Source organism: Pelmatolapia mariae, linkage group LG7, assembly GCF_036321145.2.
Source record: "Pelmatolapia mariae isolate MD_Pm_ZW linkage group LG7, Pm_UMD_F_2, whole genome shotgun sequence".
Taxonomy (NCBI): domain Eukaryota; kingdom Metazoa; phylum Chordata; class Actinopteri; order Cichliformes; family Cichlidae; genus Pelmatolapia; species Pelmatolapia mariae.
The window spans coordinates 12,570,807-12,595,538 of record NC_086233.1 but is presented as its reverse complement, the minus strand read 5'-3'; the positions used below and the strand labels follow the sequence as shown (position 1 = coordinate 12,595,538).

At 38.2% G+C, this 24,732-nt stretch overlaps 1 protein-coding gene across 8 annotated transcripts; it reads left to right on the top strand.

The window, feature by feature from the left end:
• The first annotated feature begins 422 nt into the window (after positions 1 to 422).
• Positions 423 to 23,702, top strand: tpm2 (tropomyosin 2 (beta)). Of its 8 annotated transcripts, none has more exons than XM_063477905.1 (9): positions 423 to 656; positions 5,375 to 5,500; positions 8,068 to 8,201; positions 8,820 to 8,937; positions 10,198 to 10,268; positions 12,062 to 12,137; positions 12,757 to 12,819; positions 12,925 to 12,994; positions 23,111 to 23,702. In XM_063477905.1, exons 1-9 carry the CDS (start codon positions 543 to 545, stop codon positions 23,191 to 23,193), a joined length of 855 nt encoding a protein of 284 aa, XP_063333975.1. In that variant the 5' UTR covers positions 423 to 542; the 3' UTR covers positions 23,194 to 23,702. The 8 variants fall into 8 exon arrangements, with proteins under 8 accessions (XP_063333975.1, XP_063333976.1, XP_063333977.1 ...); XM_063477906.1 differs by lacking the exon at positions 12,062 to 12,137 and adding an exon at positions 11,153 to 11,228; XM_063477907.1 differs by lacking the exons at positions 12,062 to 12,137; positions 23,111 to 23,702 and adding exons at positions 11,153 to 11,228; positions 14,658 to 14,930.
• The last annotated feature ends 1,030 nt before the right edge of the window (positions 23,703 to 24,732 follow it).

Here is a 24,732-nt window from a genome sequence, read left to right as displayed (position 1 = left end):
CGGTCTTACACTATAACTGTGTCCTTCTGTTGTATAGTCTTTCTCTCTTTGTGTTTTAACTTTAATTTTTGTTTTTTTGTGTTTTCAGTATGTACATCTTCACATATGACCCATTCACTTGTGGGTTTTTTTTTGTTTGTTTGTTTATTTTTAATTCAACGCCTTTAATATTTTAATTGGTAATTTTCGGACTGGTACTACTTTTTCATCTCTAAACGTTTTAGATCAGTGATTTGCTCTGTTACCTTTGCTGATGTCCCAGTGGTCGGGGATAGTCTTGATTTATTCTCACATACTGAACACACACGTCAGACAGCCTGCACAACTTTCAGTGCCTAAACATGGTCAACGATTCGTACGGATCCAAAGTGGGAGAAAAAGAGGAGTGCGTGGGCTCGTACTGCTGTCATTCCATCCTCTCTTGCTCTCTTGAACAGCTTCACAGAGACCCTCCTGTTCTCCTGTCACGGACCGTTGCCTGTGTCTGTCCCGAAAGCTGGGTGCAGTTCTCTTTCTGTTTAGCTCACAGACACTGAAGAAACATGGAGGCCATCAAGAAGAAAATGCAGATGCTGAAGCTGGATAAGGAGAACGCTATAGACCGGGCAGAACAGGCTGAAATAGACAAAAAAGGAGCAGAGGACAAATGCAAACAGGTAAAGGAAGGACCTACGCAGCACCTCACAGGCAACTCATTGAACACTTTTAAACGTTTCAACGTAAACATAATGAAGGAAAAGTTATGAAATAAATACCTTAAAATACATACAGAACCATATAAAAATAATTTAGAAGAAGTGCTGAAAAGTAAAACCCGACTAAGTTTTAAATGGGCGAAAGGTCTGACGTGAAATGCACCTAAGAGTTTCAATGCGTTCTATACCAGTTGATGTTGATATCGTCCTGTTATCATTTACCCGCACCCATTTATACATAACTCAATATGTAAAATGTACTGTAGCTTTTGGCTGCTAAAGTAGATTTTTCTTATCACTGTTTGATGTATACTGCTGACACTTCTCATTCAGGCTATTCTTTGCTTGTGGTTTTATGTTTTGGCATTTAACGTCAATGTTTGGCACTGTCCATAAAAAAACGAGTCTAAGACACTTTTTGCTCTTTTATTTCACTTTTTTCTATTTAGGTGTGCTCCCCTTTCTTTTCTTTTACTTTTTTGAGTGATTTTGTTTTCCAGTATTGTATTTCTTTTATTGAGCTCTTGTATTTCAATTTGATATAGGTTCTGTTTAATGTTTCGGCTGCTGTGACACAATAATTTTCCAAATGTAGAGATAGTTAAGGTATATCCTGTATTATCTTTATTTTCACTTGAAACTTGATATTTACATAGATATACTTTATGTTTATTTAAAATCGGGGAAAAGTGCACAAATATTATAACCAAAATGCATTTTAAGTTTCCAAAGTGAGAGTATTTCTTATATGCTAAAATTATTCCGTGATGGATAATTTTAAAGGGTGTCTGCTTATATCGGATATCACTGACAAAAGCTGCTTGTTCTGTAATTTAACCTGATCATATACAGTTCAGCTCAGTCAGTGACAAGATCAATCTCTCAGGTTTGAAAAGACAATTATATAATATGATATGCAGTTTAATGTATTATATATAACTACAAAACTAAACATGACAAGTAACTACAACTAAAAAAGCAATGTCTCTCTTTTTTTTGTTCAAAAAAGTATAGTGAAATACTTTGATATGTTTCAGACTTTTTTTTAATTTTTTAATTTGATGATTAAGGTTTAGGAAAATCAGAAATCCAGTATCAAATTATTAGAGTATTATTTTAAATCAATACAGAAACATTCAGCTTCTGAAATGTATGTTCATTTACACTTTATTCCTGGTTGGGACTTCTTCACAACAAGTTACTGTATGAGTGCAGTACATAGAGGCAATCAGCTCTGATAGATTTGATGGTGGCCTTTAGCTTGTCTGTGTTTTTAGCTTTTGTGTTACTCATCTCTTCCTGTTGACAATACCCCACAAACTGTTTATGGGCTTCAGGTCAGGTTAGTTGGCAGCTATTTCACTACTATAATAACATGGACAGCAAACCATTTTGTAGGAGTTTTGGCATTGTGGACATGTGTTAATAAGGAAATCAGTATTTTCATAATGCTTGCCAACAGATAGAAGCACAAGGTTTTCTAAAATCTCCTGGTGGACTTCTGAGTTGACTCTGGACTACAACAAAGTGGACCAATCATTACAATTGCAACTTCGCACTAGACTTTAAGATCTTGGGTTCTGTGCCTCTCTACTCTCAATGCAACATTTATTTGCATCTGAAAAAGAGAACTTTGGACCATTAAGCAAAAGTCTATTTTTTTCCCTCTTTATCCCAAGTTAAACGCTTCTGATGCTCTCCCAAGTTCTTGAATCAACTTTTCTTGAAAATCTTCTTGAGGTTGAAGTCATACCTCTTGCTCATGACTTTTTCCTACCACACTTTTCCATTCCTGACAACTTTCCATTGATATCCTTGAGACTGTTGTGCTGAAATGAACTGAATGAAATAGTTATTTTTTCTTGAGAAGGGCACATCAGATTATGGCATAAGTTAGCACAGTGTATCAGAAGTGTTTGCAGTAGTAATATTTAAGGCATAGCTTTAACACCAAAGTGGAATTTAACTTTCAAGCTCCACTGACAGAGCATTGAGGCCCATCAGTGTCCATTCTATTTCTTTATTCTTTTTTTTTTTTGTAGATTCAGTTAAAGCAAGGAGAACAGATCATATTTTTCTGACAGCCTGCTAGTAGAAAAGTTCCTAAAGATATACATTTAAACTGGTTCTTTGATAAGTTGTCTGTTATGTGTAGACAGAACACTTAGTCATAAGTGGCTTAAAAACAACAACAACAAAAAAAAAAGTCACTGAAAATGGTCATTTACAAGGACTGAACTGAAAGTGACTGAAATGCACCAAAAGCAGTCTGGCTTTCTGGAAATCAACAGCTGCAACGTTGAAGCGATATACACATCAACAATTATGATTATGAATTATGCTATCAGCCAGATTTAGATCTGACCCATCTATGTCAAAATTATGTCTAAACAATAAATATATCAATTGATTTTCATCTTAAAATTTGAAAACTGACTTATGTACTTGCAACCCGCTATAATTTCATAAGAATCAGAACACTGTTCATTTTAAATGTCTGAAAAGGAATATTTGTTGGATAACATGATTATGTTCTCTATGTACATTGTACAAAACATTTTTAGACTACAGAATGTTTAAAACCAAAATAATATACCACACCAGTATTTAAGCACCACCACCAATATTTAAGATCCCATTCTGTGGTCCCAGTTAAGATCAACTGACACAAAATGTGAGTGGGGGTTAAGGCACCTGGGAAGGGATCTCAAAACTGGATTATAGGTGACAGACAGTGGGTGTCACAAGCCACCACCTCTGTTCAAGGACGGTCGTTCACAGTGGACATAGATTGTTGGTGTATTGAAAACCAAACCCCAACAATCAGACAATCCCTCATTACCAAACAATTGAGAGTGGGAAGGAAAAACTCCTTTTAAACAGAAAGAAATCTCCAGCAGAACCAAACTCAGGTTCTGCCATCTTCCATGAGATTTTGGGGGATGAAAGGAAGGAGAAGAGAAAAATAACTATGGGAGGCAAAGAAGTACTTATTGCATAACTAAAGAATGATTCACTATCACCTAATTCATCCCTAACTATATGCTTTATCAAAAAGGAAACTCTCAAGTAATCTTAAAAGTACAGAGGTGGTTCCACAGGAGAGGGGCCTGATACCTGAATGCTCTTCTTCCTATTTCCCTTTCAGAAATTCTAGGATTCACGAGTAAGCCAGTAGCTCACAAACAATCAGTTTACTCAGTCTACATGTGATTCCACTATTTTCTATTCAAAACTGACTGCTTTTTCTAACTCTTGAACACATGAGAAAATATTCATATTTTATTGTTTTGAGAAACATCCGACAACGCAGTGAAATTCCTGTATGGCTTATAGTCTCTCTGGTGTAATTCTATTGTGTATTTTCTCAAGATCACATAGCAATCTGTTAACATTCAACTATGCACCAGCTATCATAGAAATTATTCCCAGGGATACCAGCTTGCTATCACCGTCAGCTCTACCTAGAACCAATGAACATTTCCATTTCTATTTCTACATCTAAGTAACTCACCTTTGAATTGTCACAGTTTTTAAGAGTCTGTCAAGGCTGTTGTCTTGGTTACCACTATGACAGGAACTATAGGACTGCCAAATGCTATATGTGAGTATCAGGCCTTAGATGGCTGTGAGAGGCTGTCAGAAGAGATATTTAAAGCACATTTGTACTAGGAACACTGTTGTCAGGCCACATCACTGTCATTTGCAACTGGCTTTTTATAGTCCTGAAAGCTTCTGTTGGAAAAGGGAATCTGGTTGTTAGATTCAGATTTACCGTTGGGGGTTAAGAAAAAAGTGTTTTCTTCTCTGAAGAATATGCACACAAATTTTACACCAATCCTCTAACTAGATCATTAGTAGTGTTACAAATTACAAGGGCTTATTTTATAGGGAGCATGAATCAGAATTCTGTAATGATCTGCTTGTTAGACTTGTGTTGGATTTGATAGGCATCTGGGGTTGGTGGTTACTGTCACTGTTTGTATGCTGTTACTGCACACAGCAACTTGGTCAAACTATGTTTGAGACACTGGATAACAAAGAATTTCTTTTGTCTGTTATAAGTGAACAAAGTGTTCCTTTTGGGAACATGGATATGCTCAAAGATCCATGTCTGTTACGTTATTATCAGAGTTTTATAACTAATACAACATCATCAGGAGGTTATAAAGCAACATTTCTCACATATGCCAGTTAGATTTTGAGTATTTGGAATTTTACTGAATACAGCTCATGTTATAATTTGTTGCATAATAATGAACTTAGGCCTAATCAAGTACATTTATTTGCAGAGTTGTTGCTGCCTCTACATTCTCACTGCAGGTCAAAAGAACTACATTTTCAACATTGTCAGAATATTTTAAGGTCATAATACAAATCTATTACTGCTGGGGTTAAAAACATTAAGCTAAAATAAATAGTGAGATATTTTTTTGTAATTTTTTGATAGGTGCTTAATCATTTCAAAAATAATGAAATAACAATGTGCCTCTCCAGCAAGGCTTCTTTTCATTTGTCACATTATTGTAAACTGAATGTTTTTTGGCAAATCGATTATGAGCAATTAAATAAAATAAAAATTCTGTTTGTTTGTTTGTTTTTTTTTCTTTCCAATTTTCCCCAATGCTTCTAACTTAAAATTATTTTGTGTTTTGTGTCTTGGTATATTTCGGCTTTAGCTTGAAGAGGAGTTGCTTGCCCTGCAAAAGAAGCTGAAAGGAGTAGAAGATGAGCTCGACAAATACTCTGAATCACTGAAGGATGCCCAGGAGAAGCTGGAGCAAGCTGAAAAAAAAGCAGCAGATGTAAGTGAGCATAAATGATAGTATTACTAGAGGGCGACATTGTTGAGATCACATTAGCTTACTGTGTCAGGTCACAGTGATGGTTGTTACCTTATGTGTGCTGTCATTCTTAAATGTTCTGTCATTATTCAACCCAGTCACTTCAGGTGTTTAGCACTGGGTTGTAACTGAAATTAAGGTCATGTAGGTCATCACTAATGCTATAAAACTAGTAGCAAGTCTTAGCTTCTACTATGTCTGAAATATGCACAAGCTACTTTTACAGTAAGTCGAACTTTACACTCCATCAACTTATACATATCCAAAAATCATCACCAATTCACATGATGTAAAAGCTATTTGTGCTGAATCCTCCAAATCACTATCATCATTTGCAGTGAACTCATTTTCAGCTACTTGAGAAAAATGATTATTAGCACATTGAGGACAATTCCAACTAATCTATCAAGTCTTAACAGTTTATTAGGCAAGATTTTATTTTGGGCAGCATGGTGGTGCAGTAGTTAATACTATGGTTAACTATTTGGAGCTTACCGGTGTAACAATCTTCAATATCTGTACAGGTACTTGAATTACTACTATATTTAATGAGTATGTATTTAACTTTCTATTCCTACAACTATAATATTTTTTTGTTGGATGTATTATGTTTGACTTATGGAACAGGATTAGTAGTGAAACTGGGGCCACAATGCCTTTTATGAGAGTCACAGTCATTTTTGTGGTCTAGTTTTCTTTAAAAGTTCTGAGTCAAAATGAGCAATGCAGGAAAGAGTGAGACCACATGCATTGGTCCTAAAAGGAGTGGAACTTTGTCTTGTCTGCAGAGTCACTGTGAGGTTTCCAAAGATGGAAAAGCATCGGAGCAATGCATTCATTTGTTTATGCTTCCTCTGCTTGTAACTGATGTTCACTCTAACATAAATACCTTTGCCTTGGGACATCAAGTTCTATTCTCAAACACACTTATGTTGTGCATGTAGTAATGCACTGTACTATATGTACTTTGAAAATAATTTGAAATAAATAATTTGAAAAGTCTGACTTTTTACCATCATTAGTGCCTTTAAAAATTGTCCTTCTTATTGACACTGTAGCCAATTTCTTACTTACATTATCTGGAGCTGTGCAAAAAAATATGAGCAGTCACATTCCATGTTGTATTGCTGTACTGTTAGTATAAGGGTGAAAAATGAACCTAATCGAGTATACTGTTCTATAAAAATATACATTATTATAATCTATAAAAAATCTTACTTTATTACCTATGAAGGAATATTAGAAAAATTATCTGTCCAAATAACTTGTGTCATTGCTAAGCTGTGTTCCATTTACCTCTGAGGATGAGGCTAGTGAACTCTGAGAAGCCTGGAAAAACAGGATTTATTTTGTTCCTGCAAGGTAGATGGTTCAGTAGCAAAACAAAACTGCTTATTGATTGATTGATTGATTTTAAAACCACTATGGAGCACATTCATTGGTAGAGCCTGTTCAACTCTCTATTTATAGAACATGTATAGATTACAATTTTTACAGTGTTGCTAATGTTTATGTGCAAAACCTCCATCTTCAATTCTTAACTCGAAGATGGAAGACCGAGTTGGAAATCCGAGTTAAGCGGGCGTTCCATTTGAAAAGAGTGACTTCCGACTTCACCTGGAACGCCAACTTTTATTTTGAAACAGTAACCAGAAAACTGTTGCATTGATTCCGACTTACAGTTGCCAAGGCAACGCTGTGACGCCTGCGAAAAGCTCGAAGTTGAATATTCGCAGCATGGCGACTTTGACGTCCATAGACTCTGTCAGACGGAAAATACAGACACTGCAGCAAGCGACGCATGAGGCCGAAGAACAAGCAGAGCTGCTGCGGGAAGAAGCTGACATGGAGAGGCAGGCCAGGGAAAGGGTAATACTCAGAAACACCGTCTTAAGACCGCTACACCGGAAACTGCAGTCGTCAATGAAAGACTGTTTCTCCTTTGTTTGTAAAAGGGGAAATATAACTATTAAAAATAACTGACAAATAAAAGAATTAAAACAATTTAATGGCATTATATTCTAAAATAAAACATTAAATGCAAGTCTTGCCACTCGGTAGCCATCTTGAAACTCTTTCGGGGACTTAAAAAAAAGCTTCAAAACATTGTTGACTTTATACGCTTTTACCGCCGTCTTTGCTCATTTAATGTCATTAAAAAAGTCCTGCATTTTTTTTGGTTAAATATCACATCCTTGTTTCTTTTAATAGTAACCCAATTATAAAAAAACAAACAAACAAACTGTAAGGAACATATCTTAGGACTCCACTTAGCAATCAAAAACAACATTTTTTTTTTCTTTTACCCCCAAGATAATAGGCGTGTGGATTCAGTCTGGATGTGTAGTTACTGAATAGGTTATTCAATTGTTAATTAATAATTAATTAAGCTCCAAAATGCATATAAAATGCATGCTCTGCATGCAAACTAATGACTACTTGGAACCAGGAGAGAAGAACAGGGGGGGGGGGGGGGGGGGGGCAACACAAAAAAGACAAAAGTTAATTGTGTGTGTGTGTCCCCGCAGGCTGAGGCAGAAGTGGCATCCTTAAACAGACGTATCCAGTTGGTTGAGGAGGAGTTGGATAGAGCTCAGGAGAGACTGGCTACTGCTTTGCAGAAGCTGGAGGAGGCTGAGAAAGCTGCAGATGAGAGTGAGAGGTGATGATCTTCATGTCCATCCATCTAAAATTTGAACTCTCTGTCTGTAGAGTTAAGATGCTGTTTGCTATTCTTTATGCTCCTCTTTATGAATGCCAGTGTGTTATTGAAGGTACAGTTGTTTTTGTTAAACTATTACTGTTACTCTTTTAAGCGTGGGACATGGCCTGGACTACAAATACATCCAGCCTTTTTTATAAGGCACTCCTTCACTTTAATTTGAGTTTTCAGCTATCCAATCCTGTACTATACAACCCAGTATTGTATTTACTATGACTATCAGCATTACATTTTGAACCATGATTCAGCTCTGTCATAGTCTTTCATGACTTTAGTGTAGTTACTGTACATCTGACAGCTAGCCTGAGAATAGTGAGTATAAGATTCAGAGTCAGATAACTTTATCTATCCCCATGGGGACAATTGAGAGCATGGAGAGTGGCATATTTAATACAGAGACAAAATTTACACAGACACACACAATATGTATCTCTCTCTCTCTCTCTCTCTCTCTCTCTCTATATATATATATATATATATATATATGTGTGTATACATATATATATAAATTCCACTACTGTATACACTGCTTATTCCGTCACATTTCCTGTTATTCAGAGGAATGAAAGTCATAGAGAACAGAGCAACAAAAGATGAAGAGAAAATGGAGATCCAGGAGATGCAGCTGAAGGAAGCCAAACACATCGCTGAGGAGGCTGACCGCAAATATGAAGAGGTGTTGTATTGCTGTTTTTTTCATGTTTATTGCATGATGTCCCAGTTGGAGAAAAAACAACAACAACTAATACTCTACACAAATTCTAAGTAGGTTCTCAGTGTATAGTGAGGTTACCTTAAAAAAGAAAAATGATTATACGGCAAAAAGTTGACAAAAAGTGTTTTCAGTGGAAGAAAAGTTTTGTCACTCATCCAAGTGACTCCTTCAGTCTCAGCTGACTGCAGGTTCCCCCTAACCTCATAAATAAACATTTGCATAATGACCATTGACATTAATGTCCTTGATTGACACTTCACCCGTTGCCTACTGGTGGTGGTCAGAGGGCCCGGTGGCGCCAGTGTTCGGCAGCCTCGCCTCTGTCGGTGCGCCCCAGGGTGGCTGTGGCTACAATGTAGCTTGCCATCACCAGTGTGTGAATGTGTGTGAATGGGTGGATGACTGGATGTGTAAAGCGCTTTGGGGTCCTTAGGGACTAGTAAAGCGCTATACAAATACAGGCCATTTACCATTGATTAGGGGCAATTGGATGGCAATTTGCATATTAATGGTCAAGGAACTGACCTAACAGCCCACTGTTCATTCAGTGGTGCTATTTTCAGTAATCTTGCAAAGCTAAGTTTGGGGAAACCTGCAGTTAGCTGAGACTGAAGAAGTCACTTGGATGAGTGACGAAACGTTTCTTCCACTGAAACGCAACGTCCAGATGAACAGAGTCAACTTTTTAGGAATTCCTTACCTGGATGATTGAGCATGCATCAAGATAAAATGATTATAGATTTCCAAGTTCTAATTCAGTGATCCAGTGTTTTACACAACTTGCCTTGTTCACCCATTCATACAAGCACTTCTTTCTATGTAAGTGCTTTCTATCTAACATGCACACAAATTCTTAAATTATCGAGTACGCCAAAGGATATTTGGCATGCAGACTGGAGGGATTGAACCACCAACCTTCCAATTAGCAGATGACCTGCTCTGCCATGTGAGCTACAGCTACCCCAAAGGCTTACTGACATTATATTAAACCCTATGTATTAAGAATAGGATGTTGGTTAGTATGCATTTGAAGGAAGATGAGCAAATACTTTTTTACAGCACTATAATGACTTGACTGAACATAGTGCAGACTCACAGTATATAATTGGTCAGTAATAGGGTCAACAAAGATAAATACCAGAAGTTCACATAAATACAATTTTTTTACTAAGCAAACTTGTTATGTTATTTGGGATGACGTAAGTGTGTGAATATCTGCAGGTTGCACGCAAATTGGTGATCCTGGAGGGTGAATTGGAGCGCTCAGAGGAGCGTGCTGAAGTAGCTGAGGCGTAAGTCAATACCTGCACTCCAAAAACACTAGCAAGTGTCACTTACATACATACATGTTGTCATGGTAGAGATCATGTGACTCCTACCATCACAAAATAATATAATTCATACCCGTATGTCTAGATTAAATAGTAGTGGGATCTCTAAGTGTTGCATGGATGTAATGTCATAAGAATTCTCTTAACAAATGCGACTAATGATCACTGCTGTTTAATCTACTTATTCTATTTTTATCTCTGCTTTGTGTGACATAAAATACAAAAATTGCAAAGCCATGATTTGCAATTATTTGTGAAGATTTAACTTATTTTGGAATTTTAGCTCTATAAGTGATCTAAATTACAAATATTATTGTAATTGTTTAATTTTCTTGTGATGCACGACTTGAATGCTTACTTAACAATTTCATCACAAATGCAAAGTGTTATTGTGTGCTGTCATCAAGTAGGACATAAAACTAATGACACAGAGACATGAGGTTGTACTATGAAGCAAACGTAATGGCTGCAGGCTTATTAAGCTGGCTCTTTTTTTAACCTGGCTACATCATCATGGCAGCTTATGCTGTATACTTAAACCTCATCCAGAGGAGGTCATAGTCAGAGCTTTAAATTAATATCAGTTTAAGCACCCTGATTTCTTAGAATAATTCAGATTTTTAACTGTGGGATTATGTAATTTACACAAACCTGTTAGATTGGGATTTTAGAGCCGTAGAGCCAGCTAATGCAAAGATAGTCCTGCCTACATAGTATACTTCTCTGGCTGTGTGTTGTTCTTTCTTTCTGTGTTTTTGTGAATGAATGCATGTTTGCGCAACCACTGTCTCTTTGGCAACCACTGATCCTCCTCACCCCCAAACATTTTGGACTAACTCGTGCAGGAGAATGAGGGAGCTGGAGGAGGAGCTCAGACTAATGGACCAAAATTTGAAGTCCATGATGTGCTCAGAAGAAGAGGTACTTACTGTATGAACACCACTGAGGTCTAATTGTGACCTGCTGTCTTGTGCTCCTTTGACCTGCAGCCTCTTTACTTCTCCATCTATGTTTTCTACATTTCCCTCTTATACTGCACTTAAGTACTGCTGATATTCTACTTTTTTTCTTTAAAAATAATAAGACCAGCAAGAATCCATCCATCCATCTATACAGTGGTGCTTAAAGTATTTTTGTTTTTTTATATTTCAGAATAAAAATAAACACAATTATATAAATAACACTGAAATTGTGTTCCCTCACATCAGTGTATTGTTTGTCATCTATTAATATTTCTTTAAGGAAATTAGTCAAGTGTTTTAAAATGAAAAAATATATTTATTTTATTGAATTAAAATATTTGTTAGTAGAGACAGTAGCCTTATGGCCTTGTCACTCATTGGGTAATAAAGACAAAGCACCGAGAGACGGATGAAGACATTATTGGTATCTGTCTGTTAGTAGGTTTATAGGCACATTAAAAAGTAGATTTTTTATTTTTTTTAATTTCTCTTTCTTTATTCTACGCAGTTAGGGACTTTATATACCTTGCATCCATGCTTGCGACCAATTTAGATTTACCAGTTAAGCTAACGTGCATGTCTTTGAGCTGTGGAAGGAATACCTGGAAGAAACTGATCAAAGACCATGCACGCTCCCTCCACAAACAGATTCTAACCAAGAGCCTGGCGGTTTTTGTTATAAGTCATGTAGTCTTTTATTAGTCAATGTCTGAGTTTAGTCTCTTCTGCTAGTCTACCTTTCAAGTCACTACTTTCTCTTCTTTTGCTTTTCATCTTTCTTACATTGGTCAGTAAATCAGGTGATCTTGAGGAAGAGCTGAAAAATGTCACCAACAACTTGAAGTCACTGGAAGCACAGGCTGAAAAGGTACAGTAGGAGCTGAGGGGTATTTAGCCTGAAGAGTGGCCAGTCAGATTGTATATATATGAAATATAACCCGTAAAAATACTGTAAAATACCTGTAAAAATATAACCTGTAAAAAAGAGGGACCAGTCACTCGGCCTCACCTCAAACAAATCTAAAGACATCAATAGAAACCCTATATCCATTCAACAAAACGCATTTATAATTTGCTATGAGGATACAGACACATAAACAGTCCATAAATAAATGAAACTGTGTTTCAAGATCAGCGGCATACAGCAAAATTGACTTAAATGACATGATGGAAATTGTCATGATGACAATTATTTGATTTGTGTCCATTTCCATTTTTAGTTTTAAATTTAAGTTTAAACTGAATAGGTTTCCACGTTTCCAGCATCTTTTTGATTGAAACACACCACTGAAAATTAGAATCAGCTATAATTTTATCCACCTGGTTAAAAGTTAGAGATAAAGCCTGGGAAAACAGATGGAAAATACTTACATAAACTACTCAAACTGCTGTTAAGATTTTTTTTAAAGGCCAACTGCACTTATGAAATGGAAATGTTGTTTAAACACACTTTGTGAAAGTTTGTATGTTATTTGTTTATATTTCAGTACTCTCAAAAGGAGGACAAATATGAAGAAGAAATAAAAGTTCTTACTGACAAACTGAAGGAGGTAAAGTTTTTCCAGTCTAGTTTTATTATTATTATTTTTGTTGTATACTTAGACTATTTATGATATATGGAGTAAGCTGATGCTTTGCTGTGGTTTGGATTCCAGGCTGAGACCCGTGCAGAGTTTGCAGAGAGGTCTGTGGCCAAGCTGGAGAAGACCATTGATGATTTAGAAGGTAGTCCACACACACCTCTTATCTCTGCCAGTACTTCCACTAACATGTCTGCTCAGTGTCCCTCAGTGAACATTAAAGTCACACACAGTTTCACTTATGGGGTGTTGTAACTGAACTGGCACTTTGTTGGACAGCTGTGCTCTGCAGTTACAATTTCCCGAATAAAGCCAATGATGAGTGGAACGACTAAATTCCTCTAATCCAGTTATGGTGTCTTTGCTTAATTTTAATTGCTTAATTTTGAAACCTGGAAAATGCCTTGTACTTAGTTAATGCACTTGGCCGTCATTCTGCATGTTCTTACCTACAACATTTATAGTAATACAGCAACTATGAGAAATGCCACTAAGAAACAAAGCAAGAATATTTTTTATTTTATGACACCTTAATAGAAATGGACTTCATATAGTTCTTTCCTAGTTTTAGGGACTAAAAGCCATATTTAGGCTAACATCTATACAATACTTTATTCTAGAAACAATACACTTTATTTCTCAGAATTCTGAGTTTAATCTGAATTTTGGAGATGTCCCCACTGTTTTTTCTCTTTTCAGTGGCCCTACTCCTCTTCTGTAGGTTTAATAATCTTTCTTTCCCTTAATAATTTAAATCATCATTTAAAAGCTGAATATTTTATCTTTAGATGATGAGATAGCGTTTATTTGTTAGTTGCAGTTGCCCACAACCGAGATGACAGACCTTGCGGACCGTACATACAATAAACAAACATCACATTGGGGAGACAGGTCAGGCTAGGTAGCAAAAGGAAAAACAGTGAAATGTGTAACGCAAAAGGATAATCCAGGAGAAAAAGAATACACAGATATCATCACACCCAGGTATTTACCCAGGTTGACTTTGTTTCTTGCATATTTCACACACTTACATGTTTCAGACCAAAGAAACAAATACTTTTTCACAGCACAATATGCCACAGTGAAGGTAGTTTGCTAGCAAAATGACTAGTTGTAAAACTTGATGTTGCTGCTATATTAATTAATTAATTTTTTTTCTTTTGGGCATTTTTGCCTTTATGCCATTCATCGTGGTATGCACCCACACCGAAACATTCAGATATTGGTTTGACTGTTTCCTAAGATTTCTCTTACCCTAATACTGATAGAAAAACATATCCACACATCTTTGTGGATCTAGAAACAGATAACAGTGCGTTTGTCAACATTTGTCTTTGTACATAAACACAACATTGAAAACATTGTTGTTAAATGATGTAGACTGTTAACATGGTGTTTTGTGGTTGTAGTTCTGATATGTGAATTCATTAATTATTTTCATAACAGTTGTTGAATGAAAATAGTTTGATCTTGGTTTGAAGTGCTTGCATTGATACTTATCCTGGTGTCTGTGGTATCAAGGCTAAATTGTACCAACCATTAACTCCAGTTATTTGTTCAATTTGTATCTTTTCCTTACTAATCAAAGTCAGGGATGTTGGCATTTGCTTGACTAAGCTCAGGTTTGGCTGTCTGTTGTCTTGGTGAGCTGAAGTAACAAGCTGATGTGATGGCATTAACACTTGTGAATCGGTATAAACATTTACAGTTTAAACTATTTTCTTTTCTTTTTCCTGTCTTCCTACCTCTATCCAATCTCTGTCTCTCTGTGTGATTAATTGTTTCTGTGTCTCAATGTCCTCCTTTAGATGAAGTATATGCTCAGAAGCTGAAGGGCAAGGCTCTCAGTGAGGAGCTGGACCTGGCCCTCAACGATATGACTACACTGTAGAAGTTGTCTTACTTCTTCACTGCCCCTCTTTCCTGTCTGAACTCTACTGCCTGTTTGCTGTTCTTTTTCTCCACTCCACAGTGCTACTGTGTGGTAAAAGAGTAAGCTATTTCACAGGACTGGTCTTTTTTAAAGAAGAAGGTTGAGCTACTATGTTGCTGTCCTCTCTTTAGCAAAATATTAGTTAAGCAATTCTGTTTTGTCTTTCCCCTGTAATAAAGCTGTCTTCACTTCACAACTTTCTCTCAGTTTTCCTTGTCACTCTTGTAATTCGTCAGTTTGTCAGTTCGTAATTGTGTGTGTATTTTACCCAGTCATGGGATGGCCACATCAGTGCATTCCTAGTGCCTCTCCCAAGCACTAAATGGGGATGGTTCCATCAGGAAGGGCATACATCATAAAACCTTGGCCAAATCAAATATGTGGATCATCAGTCCTCATTAACACTGACTGCTTCCTCTGCACTTGGCCAACAGTTTGCTGGTGGAATTTGTAAATGCTAAATGTAATGTGATTGATTCTTATATAGTACTTTTCTACTCTCCCGGAGCATTCGAAGTGCTTTATACAACACGCCACATTCACCCAAGCACTTTCTGTTTTCTATGCTTTCAAGTGCTTTCTATGGATGGGGCATTTCTATCAATGGATGCATCGGTATCTTGCCCAAGGATATTTGGCATGCAGGCTGGGAGAGCCAGAGATAACCTTTATTAGTGTGGGACTAATAAAGGTTATCTTATCTTATCTTATCTTAGTTCAAACCACCAACCTTCAGATCAGCAGATGACCTGCTTTACCCCCTGAGCTACAGCCACCCCTGTAATGAGAAGAAGAAGAGAGGGGGAAAGCATGTTAGGAAGCAGTGAGAAAGAAAGAAAGGCAGGAGTATGTGAGCTGGCTGATATGATGGAGAAAAGGAGGTTATGATGTGACAGGATGTGTAAAGAACCTGTTCCCAGTTGTCCAATTCGTCTGCCTGCCTGCCCTATCAGTCCTGCTTATTGTTTCTTGCACTCTTGCTATGATCAACTGATTTCAGTTTGTGTGTCAGAGGAAAATAGTGGTGTAGTTTACAGCATATGGACTGTTTTTTATAGAAGAAAGGATGGGAATGCAATTGTAAAGTGGAGACTGCTCGGGGACAAAAACTTATACTGTTAACAAAAGTTTGGCTCTTTGCAAGCACCTGCACAAACAGCATGCTAAGGCTAAGCTGGCCAAGAAACCAGAGTGACATTGAAGTTGAGTAAATGCTGAACCCAGAGTAACATGAAAGTAATGAGTAGTATATCATGTCTTTCTCCTGGGTGTAATTAAGTAAGGTACTGCATTACTTTTAAGAAAAGTGTTCTGTGTAATATGCGTAATAGCTTTTTTAGCAATACTGATCACAACAGGGGAAATACCTCCAACATGCACGAATATTTGATCACGCAGCATATAATTAATTTGTATGGATGTAATGTCTTTGATATGCTGCTTAGAGATGGTGGTGACTCTCAAAGTGGAGCCAATGAGCCGAGAGGATCTCAAAACTGGATTATAGATGGCAGACAGTTGGTGTTGTAAGCCACCACCTCTGTTCAAAGATTGCCATTCACAGTGGACAAAGATGGCTTCTTTCACTCCTCTTTCAAACAATCTGTCTTCTCAGTCTAAGGTGGCTCTTCTATATTGTGCCATGTGTTTATGAAGTGGCTTTTTGGTCTCTCCAATGTAGAGGTCTGAGCATTCCTCGCTGCACTGTACAGCATACAGGGTTTATCAGAGAAACTCAGGAGAGTCTTCTCCAAGCATGACATCCCAGTGTACTTCAGACCCAGGCATACACTCCGACAAAAACTGGTTCATCCCAAAGACAAAACTCCCAAACCGGCTACATAGGGGATGTTCCATTTGTGTTTCTGATTCTCCCTAGTTGGTGTCTGACATTCTTTTCTGTGCATCTTTGCTGATTTGATGAAAGCCCAATAAGGATAACCACATGTGTTTTAAGAGCTTTCTTTATATGTGTGTGTTCTTCTTTTTCCCTTCTGGCTTAGATAGAACGTTTTCTGCCCGGTGTTGTAGGGTATTGATTACTCCATGTGACATCGATAATGGAATTGGAATTAGAGCAGGGCGATATGACCAAAAATATTTATGACGATATACATTTGAAAATTTGCGATAACAATATAACTGACGATATAATTGACACTAGACAAAATACTTTACAACTCCACAACTTTATTAGTGCAAAAAAACAAAAACAAACCATCAATGTATTTTCACTTAAACAAGCAGCTGTTTTTTATGTGCATTAAAGCTATATAAAAATTTAACAATGCAAATGCAAATTCCTTGCTGACAGTTTAACCAAAAGGTATTTCCAGTGGAAATTGGCTGACATATCCTCAGCATAACCATGTATAATATCCACAAAACTTAAAAAGAGGTTATACACACACACACAATACAGTAATATTGTGTTGAAGCACAGTACGTATCACTCCGCGAGGCTCCTGCCTACGATAGCCGTAATGCTCCGACAATCCATCAAGCGGTGCGGGTTCGTAGCTTAGCAAAGTCGTACTAAAACATTTGACAGATTTTCGAGCGCCGTGTACCACATAAAATCATTTCGAGGTCAGTAAACACAACCAGAATTCATACATAAGGCATATGGGATTATAAGGGGCACTGTCGATTTTCAGAAAAATCAAAGGATTGATTTAAAGTGTGCCGCATTTTCCAAAAAACACGGTAATAACGACGGCCCACTAGCATGCTCTACTAAAAATAGTGCTTTGTTGTGTATCTGACGGACGGAAGCTAAACCAGTTCCACACCACTGAAGTTGCAGCATTTTTACAAACCAATTCTGGTTTATCCGTTTCATTCAACGATCCGCTTTCGCCCTTCTCATTCTCCGTCGCCGCCATGCTTTTTCCGCCATGTGCGTGTGAAAACAAAGGCACTGCGCATGTGCATTTTACCCATATTCTATCGCGATATTTCATTTTCTTATCGTTGCCCAACGTTATACAAACAAATACTGGGCCATATCATACCGTGAATGGTATAATATGGCCCAGCCCTAATTAGAATTGCTAAATTGTTATCAATATCCATCCCTGGTAGTGGGAGACCTGATAGGAAGAAAGGAAGGTCAGGACGATTCCAGGTTGTGGAGAGTGTCAAACAGGGTTGTGAGTTTGAAGCTGGAAATCAAAGGAGTGGTGTTAAATAATGTTAGTGCATATGCCACACATGTTGGATTAGAAAAGAAAGAAGAATTATGGAAATAAAGTGATAGAGAAGGAAAAGGCACAGGACAAGGCTTATAGTGAGTTGTATGTTTGAGTTTCACTAGTCTGCAAAAAAATTTCAGAATAAGTTTCTTCAACATAAAATTGAAATATTTAAATAAAGCTTCAGAAAGAGTTTTAATATCTCATCATCTACTGTATATAAAAAAATAAAAAAATTCAAAATCTGGATACAAGGTATCCAAATTTTATTTTTATCATGGTAAATCAATCAGTATTGGATTACAGTGGTCTTTGAGCTTTAAGGTGGCATGGCATTAAAAGCGGGTGTGATTCTGTTGTGGAAATCACTGAATGCACCAAGAAATATTTCCAGAAATCACTGCCTCTGAACACAGTTCACTGTACCATCAACAGATGTATGTTAAAACTCTACCATGCAAAGAAACTTCATCATCTTCTGTGCACCAAAGGTCATTTAAAATGGACTGAGGTAAAGTGGAAAAGTGTTCTATAGTCAGACATATCAAATCTGTGAATTCTTTTTTGGAAAACATGGACGCTGTGTCCTCTGGACTAAAGAAAAGGGACCATCTGACTTGTTATCATGGCTCATTTCAAACATACATTTCTGATTGTATCAGGGTATTATTGTTGTCTATGGAACTGGCAGCGGTACATCTGAAAATGCACCATCACTGTTGTATCTATCATACAATATTGTATACAGCATAAATACAGAGTTTAGCCCAACATGTGGTCCCATCCAAGCAATGTCGTTTTCAGGGACGGCCTTGCATATTTTAGCAAGAGAATGCTAAACCAGTGCAATACTACATCTATTACAAAAGCATGGCTTTGTAGTCAAAAAGTCTGGGTGCTGAACTGGCCTACCTGCACTCCAGAAACTTCATCAATAATTATAATGAGTTTTTCCTTCCCACTGTTGCCAAGTGCTTGCTCATAGGAGGTCATATGATTGTTGGGGTTTTGTGTATGATTGTAGGGTCTTTAACAGCATATAGAGATTGTTGTTGTGATTTGACACTATATAAATAAACTGAATTAAATGAAATTAAATGCTTTTTTTAAGCCAGAAAGGAAAGCTGAAAATCGAGACTGTGTAAGTTAATAAAGCTTTGGTAATGATCAAGAATATTGCATCCATCCATCCATCCATCCATCTTCCGCTTATCTGGGGCCGGTTCACGGGGGCAGCAGTCTAAGCAGAGAAGCCCAGACCTCCCTCTCCCCGGCGACCACCTCCAGCTTGTCCGGGGGAACACCAAGGCGTTCCTAGGCCAGCCGAGAGGTATAATCTCTCCAGTGTGTCCTGGGGCTGCCCCAGGGCCTCCTCCCGGTGGGACATGCCCAGAACACCTCACCCAGGAGGCATCCTTATCAGATGCCCGAACCACCTCAACTGGCTCCTTTCAATGTGGAGGAGCAGCAGCTCTACTCTGAGCCTCTCCCGGATGGCTGAACTCCTCACCCTATCCCTAAGTGAGAGGCAAGCCACCGTTCGGAGGAAGCCCATTTCTGCCACTTGTATCCGCAATCTCGTTCTATCGGTCAGTACCCACAGCTTGTGACCATGAGATTGACTGGTAAATCAAGAGATTCGCTTTTACACTCAGCTCTCTCTTCACCATGACGGACTGGTACAGTGTCTGCATCACTGCAGCCGCAGCACCAATCTGTCTGTTGATCCCCCACTCCCTACCCCACTTGGGGCAGGAACTACTCCCTGTCCCGGAGTGGGCACTCCACCCTTTTCCAGCTGAGGAGGGTAGTGATCCTGAAATATCAATGCTTCTAATACCAATACAGTGGAACCCTGACTTACGAATACCCCGTTTCACGAAAAATTTAAGTTACGAAGGCACTGAACGGCAATATTTTTGCCCGTGTTACGGCAAAATGCCCGAGTAACGAAATCCGCTGGCTCTGATTGGCTGAGCCTACAATGCCCACAGTGCCTTCCGAATCATGTGACAACCCCTTGGCTTCCGTACTGGCACTTCGCTGTTCCACTTGAACGACGTATTGTTGTTCTAGTTAGCAATTAGCCTATAGCCTATCGTTTAGCATCGCCTCAGTCAAAACGCGCGATGGGTGCTTGGACTTACGAAAATTTTCGACTTACGAAAGACCCTCGGGAACGAATTAATTTCGTAAGTCGGGGTTCCACTGTACTTCCATTTCATGTTGCAGGATCAATTCCCATATGAAAATATCAATATCTATTTGATTAAATTTGTTTTTATTCGTAAATGTGACATACAGACAAAAGTAAACTCGGCAATTAGCGAGATAGTCAGCAATACCCTGTTAATAGGAACTATAATCACCTTCCGCCTCTCATTCATGTGAGTGCTACGCCTCCGCAAGAGTGTGAGCCAATGAGAAAACCGAGGCACAAAACATTAGACCACAAAACACGCAATCTTGACTTTGTTCACAGATCATAACTGCGTTTATGTTCAGCATAGAAATTATGCTGTGTGCGATGTATGTGGGAAGACAGTTAAATATTGTGGCAACACAACAAACCTCGTTAAAAAAAAGGTGGGGAGCCGGCACTCACTCAATGGGAGTTGGCTTTTGCGCATGACACATTACTTCCAGAGAGGTTCTATGTCCCAATTGCTAGTCTTGGTAGCCGGGGATCAGTCCGCCAGGGCCTCTGCTCCTGACCACCGCCCGGCACACATTGCTCCCGACCCCTACGGCACCTCCTGCGGGTGGTGGATCTGCAGGAGAATGGACCCATTCTCTTTTTTGGGCTGTGCCCGGCCAGGCCCCATGGACTAAGGCCTGGCCACCAGACGCTCAGACTTGGGCACCCTCCCGGGCCTGGCTCTAGGGCGGGGCCCCGGTAACCCTATCCCTGTTCCCTTGATCTTTCACTCATAGGAGTCTTCTGAATCGCTCTTTGTCTGGTTCCTCACCCAGGGACTAGGGGGTAAAAGCCCCCGGACAACATACAGTGGCTTGCAAAAGTATTCGGCCCCCTTGAACTTTTCCACATTTTGTCACATTACAGCCACAAACATGAATCAATTTTATTGGAATTCCACGTGAAAGATCAATACAAATTGGTGTACACGTGAGAAGTGGAACGAAAATCATACATGATTCCAAACATTTTTTACAAATAAATAACTGCAAAGTGGGGTGTGCGTAATTATTCAGCCCCCTGAGTCAATACTTTGTAGAACCACCTTTTGCTGCAATTACAGCTGCCAGTCTTTTAGGGTATGTCTCTACCAGCTTTGCACATCTAGAGACTGAAATCCTTGCCCATTCTTCTTTGCAAAACAGCTCCAGCTCAGTCAGATTAGATGGACAGCGTTTGTGAACAGCAGTTTTCAGATCTTGCCACAGATTCTCTATTGGATTTAGATCTGGACTTTGACTGGGCCATTCTAACACATGGATGTGTTTTGTTTTAAACCATTCCATTGTTGCCCTGGCTTTATGTTTAGGGTCGTTGTCCTGCTGGAAGGTGAACCTCCGCCCCAGTCTCAAATCTTTTGCAGACTCCAAGAGGTTTTCTTCCAAGATTGCCCTGTATTTGGCTCCATCCATCTTCCCATCAACTCTGACCAGCTTCCCTGTCCCTGCTGAAGAGAAGCACCCCCAGAGCATGATGCTGCCACCACCATATTTGACAGTGGGGACGGTGTGTTCAGAGTGATGTGCAGTGTTAGTTTTCCGCCACACATAGCGTTTTGCATTTTGGCCAAAAAGTTCCATTTTGGTCTCATCTGAGTAGAGCACCTTCTTCCACATGTTTGCTGTGTCCCCCACATGGCTTGTGGCAAACTGCAAACGGGACTTCTTATGGTTTTCTGTTAACAATGGCTTTCTTCTTGCCACTCTTCCATAAAGGCCAACTTTGTGCAGTGCACGACTAATAGTTGTCCTATGGACAGATTCCCCCACCTGAGCTGTAGATCTCTGCAGCTCGTCCAGAGTCACCATGGGCCTCTTGGCTGCATTTCTGATCAGCGCTCTCCTTGTTCGGCCTATGAGTTTAGGTGGACGGCCTTGTCTTGGTAGGTTTACAGTTGTGCCATACTCCTTCCATTTCTGAATGATCACTTGAACAGTGCTCCGTGGGATGTTCAAGGCTTGGGAAATCTTTTTGTAGCCTAAGCCTGCTTTAAATTTCTCAATAACTTTATCTCTGACCTGTCTGGTGTGTTCTTTGGACTTCATGGTGTTGTTGCTCCCAATATTCTCTTAGACAACCTCTGAGGCCGTCACAGAGCAGCTGTATTTGTACTGACATTAGATTACACACAGGTGCACTCTATTTAGTCATTAGCACTCATCAGGCAATGTCTATGGGCAACTGACTGCACTCAGACCAAAGGGGGCTGAATAATTACGCACACCCCACTTTGCAGTTATTTATTTGTAAAAAATGTTTGGAATCATGTATGATTTTTGTTCCACTTCTCAAGTGTACACCACTTTGTATTGGTCTTTCACGTGGAATTCCAATAAAATTGATTCATGTTTGTGGCTGTAATGTGACAAAATGTGGGAAAGTTCAAGGGGGCCGAATACTTTTGCAAGCCACTGTAGTCCCTGGGATCCCTGGGACACGCAAACCCCTCCACCATGATAAGGTAGAGAATTGCAGAGGGGAAGAATATTGAAGTCAGTCAAAAAGGAGACAAAATAACATACACAGCAATTCTAGTCGTCTTTTTCATTAAATTAGTGTGTTATTTCAATGTGTGTAGGAGTACTTTAGTCCTATTTTTGCATGTACTGAGTTGCTTCTAAGAATCTATATTTCATATTGAACAATCTGTATTTCATACCGTAGCCTACTGTATATAACCTGTAGGCTGTACAGCAGGCTTTATTTTACTATAGTAGGCTATAAATTAAAACATGTTACGTGTTTATTTATCAGGAGCATTTCCTTTCATTTCATTTGATTCTTGAACACCTGTTTGACGCAACTATTCTATCGTAAAACTCACACAAAGACTATGCATAACAACTTTGCATTTGAGAGCAATTCGATTTTTTAGATATTCATCATAGACAGAACATTAATTTGGAAGCTAACTTGTGTCTTTGTTTCCAACTCTAGAGAAACTGGCCCACGCCAAAGAAGAAAATCTGGACATGCACCAGGTATTGGACCAAACCCTTTTGGAACTCAACAATCTATAGTGACATTTACAGATATCGGTAAACGACAGCCTGAATGAAAGCAGGAGGAAAAACCAGATTCATCTTTCATAAAACTCCCAGGCTGCATCTCTAAAATAAATAAAGGAAATATGAGGGTTGCTATTCACATAATTCTAAAAGCAGGAGCAAGAAAAACGCCTTTTGCAGTGAATGTGAAATTTCAAAATATCTTAGATATTATCAAAACTTCAATCATTATTAAACTGAAATTAAACTACAACATCAATCATGGAAACAGCTATATTAAAAAACAGACATTTATGTATCACAAGACATACAGTATGTGCATTGTCACCGTTATTAAAGGATAGTAAGATTAAAATTGTTTTAAAAAAGAAACCCAGCTATGTGATAAAAGAAGGTTTTAAGTATTATTACTTTTATTTCTTGCCATGGATGACATTTTAGGTTTCACCTCTTCATTTTGCCTTTGTTACTTTTCATGCTTTGTTCTTTATATGGAGATGTGAATACTGATCCCTCAATAAAAGCCAATATATAGACATGTTGGTTGTAATTGTAATACTTTATTTTACAGGTCTGGAAATGTCATGGTAATACACACACAAACATATATGAGTTTTTGCTGCTGTTGTCATGACCACCACACCTTCAGTCAGACATGGAGTTAACTTGGGTTTGGAATACAGCATGGGTCTGAAATAGCAGGATAGTTAGTTAAAAAAAAAAGAAAAAAAAAAAAAGTAAATTCTGCACTAAATATCCTTCTAACATTAAGACTTGATTTAGGCTTCTGCAGGAAATCTACATCCTAACTTACATAGTACCGGAAAACCCTTTCCCCCCCCCCCTACACCACAACCAACTGAAGGCTCAGAATTAAAATACCAAAATACAAAACCATAAATTTACAGAGACAAAACAAAAAATCTCTAGAGAGCTGATCGACCTGGTGATATCCTCCATCTGAGTTGTGGAAAAGGCAAAAGTGTGGGGACCTTCCACATGCCATCAATTCTTCTGTGTTGACAGACAAATTGCATATTTTATCATAGAAAATCTCCTGGACAGTTTTTTCAAATATTCTGTGTAAAATCATACATTTCAGTTTGTTTTTTTAATTAGGTACTTAGTTGGACACATTGTACTTGCTATTAAGCCTTGACATTATGGTCATATGTCTGAGCCTTAAAACAGAATGGATGGAGACCTTTTCGCTTCACAATAATTAAATATCTTTTTAGCTACCTGTACTTCTTTTTTAACACAAAAATAGGCGTCAAATTGACTTCAAAAACAGAATTGCCTGGACAAGTTTGAATTCATTTTAGATTTTCTCTAACACTTGGCATCAAATGTATACAGGTTCAAATGTATAACTCACTTAAATCTTTTAATAAGTTGTACAAACTTGTACAAACTTCTCATTAGTGATTACAATTGACTACAACTGATCATTTCTCTTTACCAGTTACTTGAAAATAGTAATTAGTTACTAATTACTGATTACTTAATTATATGCAACAGAAATCTTTTTAACATTTAAATCTATTTTCT